The following is a 16,333-nucleotide window of genomic DNA, read 5'->3' on the forward strand; positions in this document are numbered from 1 at the left end:
TTTAATGGTCCTGATGATACTAGTTTAAAAGGTCCTTTTATCATTGTGATGACAGTGACTTTATGATGTGGTCCAAGGACCTTACTAGGAAGAAACCCTCAACCCTGAGTGGGTACTTACAGTGACAGGGAAAAGGCTTTGTAAGATGCAGTTCAGAGTCCCACCTCTTTCCTCATCTGCAGCCTCTTTCTTGGATGCTTAGGAGGATAGTTCTGCCATGCATAACCTAGTCTTTTGTTTTTTCAAATGAAGTATAGTTGATTTACAATGTTGTGTTAGTTTCAGGTGTACAGCACAGTGATTCAGTTATACACATTTTATATATATATATTTTTTTTTCAGATTCTTTTTCCTTATAGGTTATTACAAGATATTGAGTATAGTACTGTATAGTGCTATACAGTAGGTCCTTGCTGGTTACCTATTTTATATATAGTAGTGTGTGTATGCTAATCCCATCCTCCTAATTTATCCCTCTCTGCCATAACCTGCTTTTAAGCTTTAAGCTGACTCAGCCAGGCATGAGGTGGTCTGATGCTGTGAAAAAGCATGGATCTGGGGAGTCAGGAAGATCTGAGTTAAAATCTGTACTCTGACATTTAATAATTGTGAACTGAAGTTACTTAACTTTCTGAGTTCCAATTCCTTATCTGTAAAAATAGGGTTATAATACCTACCTTGTAGGGTAGTTGTATTAAATGAGATAATATATGTGAGATTTCTTGCTATGCAGTAGGTTTTCAATTGATTTCTTTTCTTCCTCTGTGTTAATACTCAAGTATTTTTTAGTGGTGGTAGAAATCCCATGCATCCACAAATTTAGAGGTATCTAGATCATTCCAGTCTTACATGCAACTGTCCCCTCAAGAATGTAAATTTGAAGTGTCTAATAAAGTTGGCCAGTTCATCTATTTCTGATGAATTAAATAGGGGAGGATGGCATTTGGGTAATTAACAAACAGTATTTAAAAAAATAGCCATTTAAGATGGTTACACTGCAATATTTTGAAAGCTTAATGATGTTAATTAAAATTATCTTGTTATTGATCAGCATTTTTTTGTACCTGTCCCCAGGGAAGGAAAAATATGCCAGACGGTGCAAGTGATGGTGAAATTCCAAAATTTGATGGTGCTGCATATGATAAGGATCTGGTGGAAGCCCTTGAGAGAGACATTGTCTCTAGGAATCCTAGCATTCATTGGTTAGTCTGTTAAGTTCTTGAATTACAGTAGTGGAGAAAACAAATTGTAGGTTGGCTTGGTGTGAGTCTTATCTTGTTATCCATTCATCTCCTGATGATGACTTCATCCATAATATGAGTGTGCAGAATTGGTAGGACAGTTCTTCTTCCAGAATATAACCAAGACATTTTCATACTAATTTGATGTTGACATAACTGACAAAGTTTGTTAGTTGAATGACATGTCCTAATTTATAATTGCAATATGTTTTCATTGATCATTTTATACAGTAAAAATTAGAATAATGTTCTTAATGTAAGAAAATTTCATAATTTAAAAAAATTAAAAGAATTAGTATTGATCATAAATCAAAGGTGTCCCTGAATAAGCATGAAACTTTGCTCTTCTTACAAAGGGATGACATAGCCGATCTGGAAGAAGCTAAGAAGTTGCTAAGGGAAGCTGTTGTTCTTCCCATGTGGATGCCTGACTTTTTCAAAGGGATTAGAAGGCCATGGAAGGTGAGAATTTATTGAAATAATATAGGTATAAAACTGCTGCTTGCATGGTAAAGAAAGGCAGCACTGTAGTTTCTTTGTGTATTTATTAACACAGTTTGTAAAGGTTGGGGGAGGTCGAGCATCCCTCAGATACCTGGATTTGGATTTGTAGTTGCGATGTGCTGCCTCTGCCTGGCAGGAGAGGGGCCTGGAGTGTTGGAACTATAGTCTTTAAGTCACTTCCCTCAGGGGCGCTGAGCTAGAGATGAGTTTTAAGAATTTTCTAGATGTCTGTTTTTGTAAATAAAAAGTTAGCAAGGGGCTTCCCTGGTGGTGCAGTGGTTGAGAGTCCGCCTGCCGATGCAGGGGACACGGGTTCGTGCCCCAGTCCGGGAAGATCCCACATGCCGCGGAGCCGCTAGGTCCGTGAGCCATGGCCTCTGAGCCTGCGTGTCTGGAGCCTGTGCTCCACAACAGGAGAGGCCACAGCAGTGAGAGGCCCACGTACCGCAAAAAAAAAAAAAAAAAAAAAAAAAGTTAGCAAGCAAATTAAATAGTAATAGTGCATAGTCATAGAATAAGTGTTTGATCAAATAAATTATCTTTTTAAAAGCCGGCATATTTCTCAGTAATTAATTAGTTTGATCACTTCATCTAGGCTTGGTGTAATTCTCAGATGTTATCAGAATGTTTATATCTTTCTAGCTTGCCCAGGACTGGTTCCTCCTAAGTTCAGTGTTTCATTTTAGCATATTAGAAACCCTTCCAGCAGCTGCTGCCTGGAACTTTTTTTGGTCTTAGCCATAGGCAGAGTCTTTCTTTACTCTGACTGGTAGAGTGAAATAAAAGCATGATCTTACTTTGCCCTTCTGAATTAGCTGGGAAGGTCTTTTCCCTTCGCATACCTCTTCCTTGTTTGATGTGCCTAAAAGTAGAGAGGAGGAGAAATTGTGTGTTTACATAAATGGCTTGGAACACCCATGGCATCTTGATTGCCTCTCACAACTTAAAAACTTTTATAGACTGTTTGTTATAGATTTACCTAATTTGGGGACCATATTATCATAAATTTCCCCTTTATTATAACTTTAAAAACAATGTTTAAAAGAAATAATAAGGCCTTGATAAAATAGGTATTTAAAGGAGTTTTAAAACAGCTGGAATGGTAGGTATAACCTGTGTATCATGACGAGCCCTGTAAACTTTTAGCAAGAGGATAATTTGCAAATGTGTGAAGATCGCCTTGGCAGCAGCGTGCAGGCTGGATTGGAGACGGGCATAGATGGATACCCGTCTGACCAGAGAGGAGTCTGGTCAGGAGGCTGTTGCAATAGTCTAGCCAAACAATGAGGACCTGAACAAAGGCATTCGTTATTTGGCCAATGAAGAATGAGTGGATTTGTGAGAGATACTTAAAAGGTGTGAGTGATAACACTATGACGTGATGGTTTACAGGGGTAGGGAGAGGAACAAGTTGTATGACTCTTATATTCCAGGCTTGAATTGAAGGAGTGTGCAGTTGCTTGGATACCAACTACCCAAAATTGGGCCAAACTTCACAGGTTGAGGTTAGTTTTCCACAAGACTGCCCTCACTTCAGATGCCAACCACAAATTTGGGGGTCCCCAGGTCACCCTCACTCTGACAGCTGGCTGTAAATTTGGGGGTTCTCACTGCACCCTCAGGTTTGATAATTCTCTAGAATGACTCACAGAACTTAGGAAAGCATTGTACTTCCGACTATAGTTTTCGTTATAGCAAAAGGAGGCAAATCAGAACTAGCCAAAGGAAGAAATGCATAGGGTGAGATCTGGGAGGATGCTGAAAGTGTAGCTTCTGTGTTCCTTTCCCTTGCAAGCAGGATGCTTTACCCTCCTAGCGCATGGATGTGTGACAGTAGATACAGTACGGCCAACAGGGAAGCTCACTCAGGCTTCAGTGTCCAGAGTTTTTACTGGGGTTTCATTGCATAGTCATAATTGATTGAATTGTTGCCCATATGTCGTCTCAATCTCCAGTCTCCCTTCTCTCCCCAGAGGTGTGGTTGATATCACATGGCTCAAAGCCCCAACCTGCTAATCACATGGTTGGTTTTTTGGGCAAGGCCAGCCCCCATCCTGAGTCATCTCATTAGCATAATCTATATAGGGACCCACCATGAGCCACCTTATTAGCCTAAAATTTCAGGGCCCAACATGAACAACAAAGACACTCCTGTCACTTGGGAAATTCCAAGGGTTTAGAGTCTGCCTCCCAGGAACTAGGGGAAAAGGGCCAGCCAAATTCTTCATTAAATAGGGTACAGTGAACTGATACTGGAAATTGAGGAGAGGAGCAGGTTTAAATAGAAACAAAATATATTGAGGTGAAAACTCAGTGGGTAATTGGAAATAGAGGTCTGGAGCTTGGGCTGCAGTTTAAGTTTAAATTAAAATTGTGAGATATAAGTGGTGGTTGATAATTTGGGTATGGATGAAATCGTTCAAGGAGTTTTATAAAGGGTTTTCAAAAGAGCAAAAGATTTAGAATTGCTTTGGGAATATAAAGGGCAGGGGGAAGAGGAGACCTGAAAGCCACTGAAGATGGTCATGAGTAGGAGAAGCATCAGGAAAGAACCGTGTCATCGAGCCAACCTAGGGAGAAGGGGTTTCAGGGAGAAGGGAATGAACACCAGGTATCGGCACCATCAAAGGTCAGAGAGAGGGAAGGAAGCTGTGAGTTGAAAAGTGACCATTGGTTGGGACTTCCCTGGAGATCCAGCGGTTAAGACTCCGTGCTTCCAAGCAGTGGGTGCGGGTTCGATCCCTGGTCAGGGAACTAAGATCCAGCGTACCGCGCAGTGGCGCAGCCAAAAAAAAAGAATACGTAAAACTCAAAACAGGAAAGGAAAGAAAAGTGACCACTGGATTAGTAAATTAGGTATTTTTAGTGTAGGAGTAGAGGCAGAAGTGAGACTGTAGCTTGTGAAGCACAAATAGTAAACATAAGCCATTTCTTTAAGAAGGTTGGCTGGGAAGGGGAAGGAAGAGGTAGATAGTAGCCAGAGGATTTGTAGGGTCAAGTGAAGGATTTTATTTTTACAGTAAGTAGAGCCTATAGAGGAGGAGATACAGGAAATAGAGGGGATAATTGACAGGGTAATGTCATGAGGAGGGGAAATTTATAAACGCTGTACTGTATCTATGAGCTGTGTGTGCGCACAGATGCTAACCCTGGAAATTATCTCCTGCTGGACGTGACCACATTAATGACATTACGGGAGCTGAGAGGGCATTGAGAGGGGAGGGTGGAAAGAGGAATGGGAACTTTTCCATAGCCGTGCCAATACCATTAGTTGTCTTTACAGTTTTCAAAATATCAATCTCATGTACAAAGGCTTCTTGCAAAACAAAAATGTTTCTTGTAAAACTAGTGTTTCAAATCCTAGTGACCCCTGGTTGTCCTGGGTATCAAAATTCTGTAGCTAGAAGAGCGTTCGGACGGTTTCTGAATTTAGAGTTTATGAAATTGTGATATGCACATAGTTTTCAAAGTTTAAATCCCCCAAAGCTTATTGAATTAAATTAACAAAGGGCTCCAAATTCCTCTTAAGATCACGAACTATTATGCAAAAGAAATGTAGTGTTAACTATATGTCTGAACTCATTAAAAGTGTTAGAAGAAAGTAATAAGTATTTAAAAATCCGTTAGTCTTCAAGACTAGAGGATTGGTGTTCTTGGATAATTTTTACTCCTCATTGATTTATTTTTATGGAACATTTGTCTGTTTGTTTCAAAGGTGAGAAGTAACTAAAATTTATATATTAGTCTATGTTATATTTAGTGGCTTTTTCATTACTAACCCTATTTTATGTAAACTCTTAACTGCCTAGCACAGTTAAACTGATAAAAGGCTAGCTAATTTGATTATGTTTGAATCACCACTAGATTTTAGCTGCCTTATTTATTAACTGATGAATGGATCTTTATTTCTGATTAAAAGTGTATATTGTAAGTGTGTTGTAGAAGATAGGTTTTGTACCTTAGGAGGGCAAGGGATATATAATTCTGCTCCATGTGGTAGAAAATGTCATCTTTTTTTCATTGCTTAAACAGAGCAGTCACTCTTAAGCGGTGCTCAAAACCATACATATTTGTCTTCCGCCAGGTTCAGTAAAATTGGTGGGTTCTTTCTAAATGTACCAGGAGATTCCTTGTTGTCTAGGCCCTTTGTTAGCCCGTCTCTGAGTACCTCTGATTTGAGACATTTTGTGAAACCATTCTTCATTTTTGTTTTTTCTGTCTATGAAATGATATTCGTGCCAAATGCACCATGATTTTACTGTGACAGTTGAGCTTATCTTTTGATGGGAAGAGTTTCGTGTACATTAATAGTTGCTGATATTTTATAAGAAAGCACTTTAATCTGGTAAATCATTTCATGCGTCCTTTCGAATTTCAGGGTGTGCTGATGGCCGGGCCCCCAGGCACTGGTAAGACCATGCTGGCTAAAGCTGTCGCCACTGAGTGTGGCACAACATTCTTCAACGTCTCGTCTTCCACGCTGACGTCGAAATACAGAGGGGAATCTGAGAAGTTAGTTCGTCTGTTGTTTGAAATGGTGAGTGATGTTATATTCACATTTCAAAGCACTGTTTGTGTAGGCACATGGTATCCCTTTAATCTAGATCCGTTCACCCAGGGATCTTTTTAAGAAACAGCAAGTGTACTTGTAGTTTCACAGTTCTTGACACACTAATAAGACACGGGGCGGTGGGTTTTGTGGAGTGGTTGGTGTGTCTTCAGCGTACCTTCCTCTCTGAGGTAAAAGCCCTTTGGCATCCCATCCAGTGAGGGTAGAAGAGACTTTGGAAATGTGTGTGGTTTGACTGATATTTCTGGATCTCTGATGAGCTGGTGAGCAGAAGTATATTTTAACATATATTTTGAAAATCAGTTAGAAATTGATCTATTGTTAAAGTTTGTTCCTTTTTCAAAGTAGTTTGCAGTAGCTACTTAAGACTGCATATTTGAGGATAGATTGATGATTTTCTTTAGAAACTTTTTGTATTATGGAAATTTTCAAACACAAAAGTAGAAAGAATAGTACCGTGAATCCTCGTGTATCTGTCACCTGACTTCACCAACCATATAACTTATCTTTTATGTTTAGAAATTTTCCTGTTTCTGATATGACTGATTAATTTAACCTCTGTCTATAAGCAAGTGATGGCATTAAAGCAGTGAGAAATTTCTGCTCTTTTTCACCACTGTTTTAGTCAGAGGAAACGTCTTTTAAAAACTTCAGATTATTTCAGGAGGTCACTAAATGATTTCTTTCAACTATTTTCACAAAGGCTAGGTTTTATGCCCCCACCACCATCTTCATTGATGAGATAGATTCTATCTGCAGTCGAAGAGGAACCTCTGATGAGCATGAGGCAAGTCGCAGGGTCAAGTCTGAGCTACTCATTCAGATGGATGGTAATTGATATTTAATTACTGTCTCTAAACTGTTTTGGTTCCTTTTTGAACTTTGTGTAGATTCATACTTTGGAAATTCTCAGCGACTGGACTAGAAGGCAACCTGAATGTATTTGTAATCATTTGTTCACCCACGTATTTGTACATTTGTTCATGCACTCAGAAAGCATCTATTGCTTACTTGCACCATCTCAGGTTCTGAGGTTAAAAAGAAAAGGACTGTTGTGGCCTTCAAGGAGCTTACTGTTTAGAGCAAAGCCTTTAGAGATGTGGCTCAGGGTCCCAGGGGTCTTTAAGGCTCTTTTAAAAGGTGTGCAAAGGCCAAACTATTTTCATAGTAATATCAAGATGTTATTTACCTTTTTCACTTTCATTCTCTCACAAGTCTCATTTTTAATTTTTAATAATAAATGTTGATATACTACATGCACACAAAAGCTCTTTGGAGGTCAATAGTCTTTAAGGGTATAAAAAGGATTCTGGGACCAAAATGTTTGAGAACCACTGATCTAGTTGAGAAGCAGGCACTTCACAGACAATTACAATACATTATGAGTTCTGTAGTAGAACTAAACTCTGGGTGTAGTGAAAACACAGTACGAGAGGTACCACCCGGACTAAGGGAGTCATAGAAGGGAATAGCTCACTTGGGCTTTGAAATATTGGTAGAAGTTATTCAGACAAAGAAGAAAAGGCTTTGGGGAGCCATTGGAGGAAGAGAGTGATGGGCCCAGAGCTACTTTTTAGAGATATATCACTGGTAGTTTTATGGTGAATAGGAGGCTATTTAAGCAAATTATGAGAAAACATAAAGTGTGTCAAAAAAAAAGTATATATTTATTTATATGTGTGTGTGTATATATATATATATATATATATATGTATGTATATCCACAGTGCATTGTTTTAAAATAGCTGTGGTTATCCACCAACCATAGGTACTAATTGAATACTTAAAACGTGTGTTGCATACAGTGCCGGCACTATAAGATACATAAAATAATGTAGTACCAGGAGTTCCTTCCCTCAATGAGTTAACCATCTTAATTTCTGTTAAAGTATAATATGAGAGAAAGGAGTGACTGTGTTTTATTTGTTCTATAGTTATCTGTTGATTTGTCTGGTTCTGACACCATCCAGAGGTCAGAAGAACTGCATCATGTTCGTCATTGAGCCTACCACCAAGCCTGTGGCTTATGCTTAGAAATGTTAGTTGAATGAAAGAATAAAGGACTGTAAGAAAAACACTCTTCTTTCCCCCTTACTGTATATAGGAGTTGGAGGAGCTTTAGAGAATGACGATCCTTCCAAAATGGTTATGGTATTGGCTGCTACTAATTTCCCATGGGACATTGATGAAGCATTGCGAAGGAGATTAGAAAAAAGGATATATATACCTCTCCCAACAGGTATGATGCCTTCCTTTTACTATATTTTGATCTTTCTTTTACTCTCTGTTACATTTTTCTATTTCTGTAGGTCTTTATTCCCTTGGCATTCTGCTTAAAGAAGTTTATAGCATCAAAAAACCCATTTGTTATTTATGGGAACAGAGGCCTCAGTACTCTGCTGAAGTTTCTTACATTCAGAGGAGTGGTTGTGTTAATAAGTTGATAGGACATCTAAGTTTTACTTTATTTATTTATTTTTAATTAATTTATTTTTTTGGCTGCATTAGGTCTTTGTTGCTGTGCACAGGCTTTCTCTTGTTGCGGCAAGTGGGGGCTACTCTTCGTTGTGGTGTGCGGTCTTATTGTGGTGGCTTCTCTCGTTGCGGAGCACAGGCTCTAGTTGCGTGGGCTTCAGTAGTTGCAGCACACGGGCTCAGTAGTTGTGGCACGTGGGCCCTAGAGCACACAGGCTTTAGTAGTTGTGGCGTGTGGGCTCAGTAGTTGTGGCATACGAGCTCAGGAGCTGTGGCTCGCGAGCTCAGGAGCTGTGGCTCATGGGCTCTAGAGCTCAGGCTCAGTAGTGTGGTGCATGGGCTTAGCTGCTCCATGGCATGTGGGATCTTCCCCAACCAGGGATCAAACCCCATGTCCCTTGCATTGGCAGGTGGATTCTTAACCACTGTGCCACCAAGGGAAGTCCCTAAGTTTTACTTTTAAACTTGAGTCTTCATTAAAACTTACGTGGGGCTTCCCTGGTGGCACAGTGGTTGAGAGTCCGCCTGCCGATGCAGGGGTCACGGGTTCGTGCCCTGGTCCGGGAGAATCCCACATGCTGCGGAGCGGCAGGGCCTGTGAGCCTGCGCGTCTGGAGCCTGTGCTTCGCAGTGGGAGAGGCCACAGCAGTGAGAGGCCTGCGTACTGCAAAAAAAAAAAAAAACCTTACGTGATACAAGTTTTTGTCCCTGTACTACAAAAAGCAATGTACGTTGATAAAAATGTGAAAATTTTAAAACATTTTTATAATGAAAAAAACTTCAGTGATTAAAAATAAAGTTCTCTTGGGATCTTTTTTGAAGTATGCTGCTTTGAAAAAATATTTCATTCTGTTGATGAATGTTGACATTTTCATAAGTGAGTTTTTTCTTTTTATATTGAGATAAAATTTACATAGTGTGAAATGTACAAATCTTAAGTGTATAGTTTGATGAGTTTTGACAAATGAATACTCTTGTTTAATCAGTACCCTACTCAAGATGTGCACATTTCTTTCGCCTCAGAAAGTTTCTCTGTGCCCGTACCAGTTGATTCAAACCCCTAACAGTCATTCACCTTCCTGATTTTTAACACCATAGATTAGTTTTACCTATTATCAAACTTCATATAAATGGAATCATGACATATGTACTCTTGTGCATCTGGCTACTTCCATACAACATAATGTTTCTGAAATTCATCCATGCGGTTACATGTATCAGTAGTTTATTTGTGGTGTGATTACATGACAATTTGTTTATTCTCTTTTTGATGGACATTTGAGTTATTTCTGGTTTTTGGCTATTATGAATGAAGCTATAAATATTTTTGTATAGATCTTTTTATAGATGAATGTTTTCAATTCTTTTGGGTAATATAGATAAGAAGAGAATAGGTGTATCATAGGGTAGGTATGTCTTTAACTTTATAATGCACAAACCATTTTCCTAAGTGGTTGTACCATTTTATACTCCCACCATCAATGAATGAGAATTCCAATACTTCCATATTTTTGTCAACATTTGGTATCGCCAGTATTTTAAGTTTAGTCATTCTAGTAAGTGTGAAATGCTGTATTTTCTTTCAATTTGTTGTTTGCCTTTCAATTTTCTTTATGGTGTCTTTTGATAAGCAGAAGTGTTAATTTTGATTAAGTCCTCTTGTCAGGTTTTTCTTTTATGGATAGTGCTTTTTGTATCTTAAGAAATCTTTGCTTACCACAAGGAGTCAAAGGTTTTCTCCTATATTTTCCTTTAGAAATTAGAGTTAAATCTGTGATCCATATTGAATTAATTTTTTGTATATGTGTCAACTGGGGGTTGAGTTTCATTTTTTTCATATGTATATTGAGTTGTTCTAGCATCACTTGTTAAAAGGAGTTTTATTTTTCCATTGAGTTACTTTGGCACCTTTGTTGAAAATTATTTTGCTGCATATATGTGGGTCTATTTCTGAATTCTCTGTTCTGTTCCATTGATTTAAAAAAAAATTAGATATAGGGTTATCCTGTCAGGTTATCTATTTTTCATTGAGTAGGCTTTGGTAGTTTGTGTTTTTCAAAAAATTTGTCCCTTTCCTCTATGTTGTCAGGTTTATTGGGATTTGACCTAATACAAACATGGAAGCTGACTAAATGGTTTGTGTGAGGCTGTTGATTTCATGTCTGGTTCTGGAGCCTGAAGTCAGTAGGGAGGGCAGTAGGAAGAGAAGATGAAATGGTGGAAACCAGAACAAACTGTAACCTGTGGGGATAAGCTGGAACTCATGAGGATAGACTGGAACCCACACTGGGCACTCATTGCCTCTAAGAGTTACAACTTTGATGATTGGGGTGACCTTTAGAAGAAGCTGGCAGTCTCTGTAACAGTACTAAAGGTACACCTGGCTTAGGAGTCAAGCTGAAGGAGGAAATCTGACAGGAGCTGGAAAGAGTTGGAGGCCCAGGTGCTGCCCCTCACTAAAAAGATGAGCCAGGGCTTCCCCGGTGGCGCAGTGGTTGAGAGTCCGCCTGCCGATGCAGGGGTCACGGGTTCGTGCCCCGGTCCGGGAGGATCCCACATGCCGCGGAGCGGCTGGGCCCATGAGCCATGGCCGCTGAGCCTGCGTGTCCGGAGCCTGTGCTCCGCAACGGGAGAGGCCACAACAGTGAGAGGCCCGCGTACCGCAAAAAAAAAAAAAAAAAAAAAAGATGAGCCGGCAGACAAGCGACAATAGGGCCTCAGCTGCAAATGCTCTTCATGCCCTGAACTAACTTTCTGAGTTGATTTCAGTTCTGCCTTTCACATCTCATCCATAATGACTGATGTGGTCCCCACTAACCCAGAACTGTGTAATGAAGAGAATTCTGAGAAGTGAAATTCTAACTTCACTGAAGTTGACACAGTACAAATCCACACACCTTATTTTCTGTTTCGTCTGTATGATCTATAATAATGGCTCAATTTTCATTCCTAGAAGAGGTTATTTGTGTTTTATCCCTGTTGTTCTTGATCATTCTTGCTAGACATTTATCAGTGTTATTAATCTTTTCAAAGAACCAACTTCTTGCTTTGTTAATGTTCTGTTTTGTATTTCATTGATTTTTATCTCTTCTTATTTCTCCCTTATACTCCTGAGTTTAATTTTCTCTTTTTTTATGAAGTTAGAAACTTAGACTGTTGATTTGAAACCTTTGTTCTTTTTTTTAAATATAAACATTTAAGGTTGTATTTCTCTTAAAGCACTGCTTTGGCTTCATCCCACAAATTTTTTTATATTTTCTTTACTATTCAATTAGAAATATTTAAAAATTCTCCTTTTTCTTATTTTCTTCGACTCTTGAGTTATTTAGAAGTATGTGGTTTAGGGAATTCCCTGGCGGTCCAGTGGTTAGGACTCCGTCCTCTCACCGCTGAGGGCCCATGTTCAATCCCTGGTTGGGGAGCTAAGATCCCACAAGCCGTGAGGCAAGGCTGAAAAAAAAAAAAGGAGTATGTGGTTTAGTATCCAAATATTTGAGGATTTTCTAGATGTCTTGTTGTTGTTGATTTCTAATTTAATTCCACTATAATTAGGAACTACTCTGTAAGATGTCAATTTTTGAATTTTGTTGAGATTTTATGATTCAGCATATAGTGTATCTTGCTGAATGTTTCAGCTGCAGTTGAATAGAATATTTATTCTGCACTTGTTGAGACAATATTCCATAAATGTCAGTTAGATCAAGTTGTTGCGATAGTATTGTTTAAATCTTCTAGATCCTTAATGATTTTTTGCTCTGGTTCTTTCTGTCAGTTATTGAGAGTGGGTGGTTATTGAGAGGAGCTCTGCTGTGCTCCTAGGCTCTCCATTCTGTGTCACAGATCTGCTTGTCTCTCTATGCAAGAGTGTCAGACAGATTGGAATCCTATTGCTTTGTAGTAGAGCAGTTCCTCCTGCCTTGCTATTGTTCTTCCAGAGTGTCTTGGTTATTCTTGGTTCCTTCCATTAACATCTTCATACCTGCCTGTCAGGTTCCACAAACAGACCTGTTGGGGTCTTCACTGGAATGCCTTAACTCTGTAAGATCATTTGGGGGGGCATTATCAAGGGCATGAAAGACGAAACAAAGTAACACTGGGGAACTGTTTGAAGAAGACTAAAGAGAGACAATAACTTGAATGTAATGTGTAATGGTTTTTAAGAAAGTAATAAAGGCCTGGGACAAATGCGGACATTTTCATCTGGATTGTGTATTAGATGATACTAACGTACCAATGTTAAATTTCCTGTGAAGTGTGATGATTGTATGGATGCCTTTGTTCTCAGGAGATACATGCTGAAGAATTCAAGGTAAAGTGTTGTGTTGCCTATAGCTAGCTCTCAGTTCATAAATCAGAGAGGGGATGAGAGGAGAGGGCAAGGGAGTGATAATGGCAAAATGTTGACAATTGGTGAATCTAGAGAAAAGGTAAATGAGTGTTCACTATTTTTTTTTTTTTTACCTGAAGATTTAAAATTTTTCAAGATAAAAATTGGGAAAATTAAATTTCATTTTGTATATCAGGAAATCGTAGAGAGCTGGATCCAAGCTAATTTTGCATTATCTTAGTGTGCTGTATTAAGCAAATTTGTCACAAAAACTGGTGGTGAAACAGCAAGAAAGACTGGTTATTAAAAAATTCTGTTTGTTTCAGCTTACTCGATACACATTTCAATCATATTGAAACAGCAAATGTCTGTGGGCCGGCTCTCCAAGTAAAAAATGTATTAATAAGCGTTTTGTGCCAATTGCTGATTGCTAGGAAAAGAAAACTGGATTTTTAAAAAATACTGATTAGAGTTCTGGAAATCTTTTCCTATGTTATACTAAAAGGTGAGCAAAGTAACTCACAGGAGTTACACTCCATGCAATCTAGTTTCATAAAGCTAGGCTAAATATTTTTTTTACAAAAACATTTCTGGTGCTTGAATACTAATGTTTTTATTTTTCATAAAGAATCTCATATCCTTTGTTCTCATAGCAAATATCTTCACAATCTATTAGGAAAACTCTGAGTTTTCTTTCAATTATTAGTTATTACAGCCAAGGCACACAGGAAGTTAAATGATTCCACTAGTCATGCAGTGAATTAGTAATATTAGTGGACTCACAGTTGTTGACTTTTCTTTGCATTAGACTCTTTCTTTTCCTGAAGGTTAAATAGGTGATTTCTTATCAAAATGATTTGTAAAGTAAAACATCTAATAATAACCACCAAAAAAAATCTTCTAACAGCAAAAGGAAGAACTGAGCTTCTGAAAATCAATCTTCGTGAGGTTGAATTGGATCCTGATATTCAACTGGAAGATATAGCAGAGAAGATTGAGGGCTATTCTGGTGCTGATATAACTAATGTTTGCAGGTATTTTTTTTTTAATGATCCGTGATGTTAGACATTAGTTATGGATTTATCAGGAGGACTTGTCTTAAAGTCAGTGTGGAGTTGACCCTTGAACGATGAAGGCTTGAACTGTGTGGATTTTTTTCACTAAACAGGATCTGTGGTTGGTTCAATCTGGAATTGTGGATAAGGAGGAATCGCCCGTTCAGAGGGCTGACTATAAGTTATTCCCGGATTTTCAACTGTGCCAAGGGTCTGCAGCCCTAACCCCCGTGTTGTTCAAGGGTCAACTGTAGTTCACCTTTTAGAGCTTTTGATTTTTAAGAAATTGTTTTGCCTAACTTGGTAATAAATGGCTTTGACAACCTAAGGTTAATTTAGCCCTAAATTGGAGACTAGCTGCATCAACATAAAATAATATCATTTTGTTTTGGTTGGCATTATTTTACTACACGCAGATGAACAAAGGTGATCAATTTTATGTGTGTGTGTGTATATATATATATAAATACAAATTTCACTTTCAATTTAGTGACATCATAACTTTTAGACAATTCACATCACTCAGTGAAGAGGATTTGTTTTTAGTACTTAACTTCCCTAACAATACTTAAATTGACATCAGTAGCCTTTCCTTAAAACCGTAACATCTGTGTTACTCATTTTTTCTACGGGTATTTGTCCTATACGTGTGTAAGTTTAGTGGCACTCGATAAGCTCACAATAGCTTCTACTATTACTATAGTAAAATGTATAAAAATTTGAAGTTTTGGTTGGTTTGGCTGCCTAATAGCTTTTTCGTGAGCACTAGTTGAACACTTCTTCCTAACCTGCGTAATTATTTACAAGTGATCAGAATGAGCTGAAAATAGGATCCACAGAAGCCAGATTTCCTCTCTTCACTTGCCCACAAATATTCCGTGTAGGGAATTCCACATCCACTGTATTTAGATATATTCATGCTCCAGAGAGAGAGAGGTTCCTGGCTTTACCTCCTCTAATTAGGTTGTAGACAAACTGGTATAAGATTTGAGTTATCTTAACATTAGCTGTATGTTTATTTCCAAGTATGCAATTCGGTATTTCATAATTCTCCTTCAGTTTCCTAGACTTCTGGGCTGTCTTTGAGGAGCAAGTGGGGAAAAGAAAATTCAGTACCATCTGAGCCCAACCTAGACTTTTAGGATTCATTACAGTACTTTTCATGTTTAAGTCCTTTGCATCCCGTTTTAACCTTTCCTGAGCCCTCAGGATGTCTCTGAAGTGGAAAATTCTGAGCAGCATGGTAAAAACATATAAAATGATCTTTTGAATGCTTTCCCTTAACATTATCACAATTGAATATGTTTAAAACCTTTGCAACAATAAGTATTCACTGATTTTGGTATATTTTTAGGGATGCCTCTTTAATGGCAATGAGACGACGAATCAATGGCCTAAGTCCAGAAGAGATCCGTGCACTTTCTAAAGAGGAACTTCAGATGCCTGTTACCAAAGGAGACTTTGAATTGGCTCTTAAGAAAATTGCTAAGTCTGTCTCTGCTGCAGACTTGGAGAAATATGAAAAGTGGATGGTTGAATTTGGATCTGCTTGAATTTCTGTCAGCTCTTTCATTTCTGGTATTTTTGTTTATCAAATGTGAAGAAATTCCAGCAATTTTTTTAAAAAAACAGGTTTGGAACTTTACATTGGAGAGATTTTCTCTTAAAGAAAAAATTTAAAACACAAAAGAACATACATATACTTGAGAAATAAGAAAAGCTTACATAGAGAGCCTGATATCCACATATCCATGCATTATAGTTGCACACCCTAACCAGAGTATCGGGGGCTGAAGAAAGCGACCAGTGTGCTATCGTAGAAACTTGTTTACAGAAAATGTAGAAGGAGCTCTGTTTCTCACTAGCGTTCATTGTTTTTTTAGTTTTTTCTATTCTTTGCTCTGAACATGAGGGACCTATATCTGTTGGCTTTTAACATCAAAACTGCGTTTGTGTCAGATCTATTATTTGTTGTTAAGAATTATGGTTTTGGATTAAATAATGAATCTGCTAGTTAAACCTTTAGAATTCACCTACTACTGTTAGAGTCTATTATATAGTTTGAATTTTCCCTTCCCTTCCCTCACCATTCCCTCTACTAGCTATTTAATCACTTATTGAGCTTTATGGGGGAATAGCCTCATGCTTTGTGGTTTTTGAA

General features: G+C 38.3%; 1 protein-coding gene across 1 annotated transcript in view; it reads left to right on the plus strand.

The window, feature by feature from the left end:
• The window catches only part of KATNAL1 (katanin catalytic subunit A1 like 1), a gene marked incomplete at both ends in the record, with an annotated part of 48,436 nt that extends 32,711 nt beyond the window's left edge, over positions 1-15,725 (plus strand). The window contains 7 exons of the mRNA XM_079721555.1: positions 1,075-1,202; positions 1,598-1,703; positions 6,124-6,282; positions 7,019-7,145; positions 8,420-8,554; positions 14,025-14,151; positions 15,527-15,725. Of these exons, the coding sequence (XP_079577681.1) occupies positions 1,075-1,202; positions 1,598-1,703; positions 6,124-6,282; positions 7,019-7,145; positions 8,420-8,554; positions 14,025-14,151; positions 15,527-15,725 (981 nt within the window). The remainder of the gene's footprint in view (positions 1-1,074; positions 1,203-1,597; positions 1,704-6,123; positions 6,283-7,018; positions 7,146-8,419; positions 8,555-14,024; positions 14,152-15,526) is intronic.
• Positions 15,726-16,333: the final 608 nt, after the last annotated feature.

This window comes from Hyperoodon ampullatus, assembly GCF_949752795.1.
Source record: "Hyperoodon ampullatus genome assembly, chromosome: 16".
NCBI lineage: Eukaryota > Metazoa > Chordata > Mammalia > Artiodactyla > Ziphiidae > Hyperoodon > Hyperoodon ampullatus.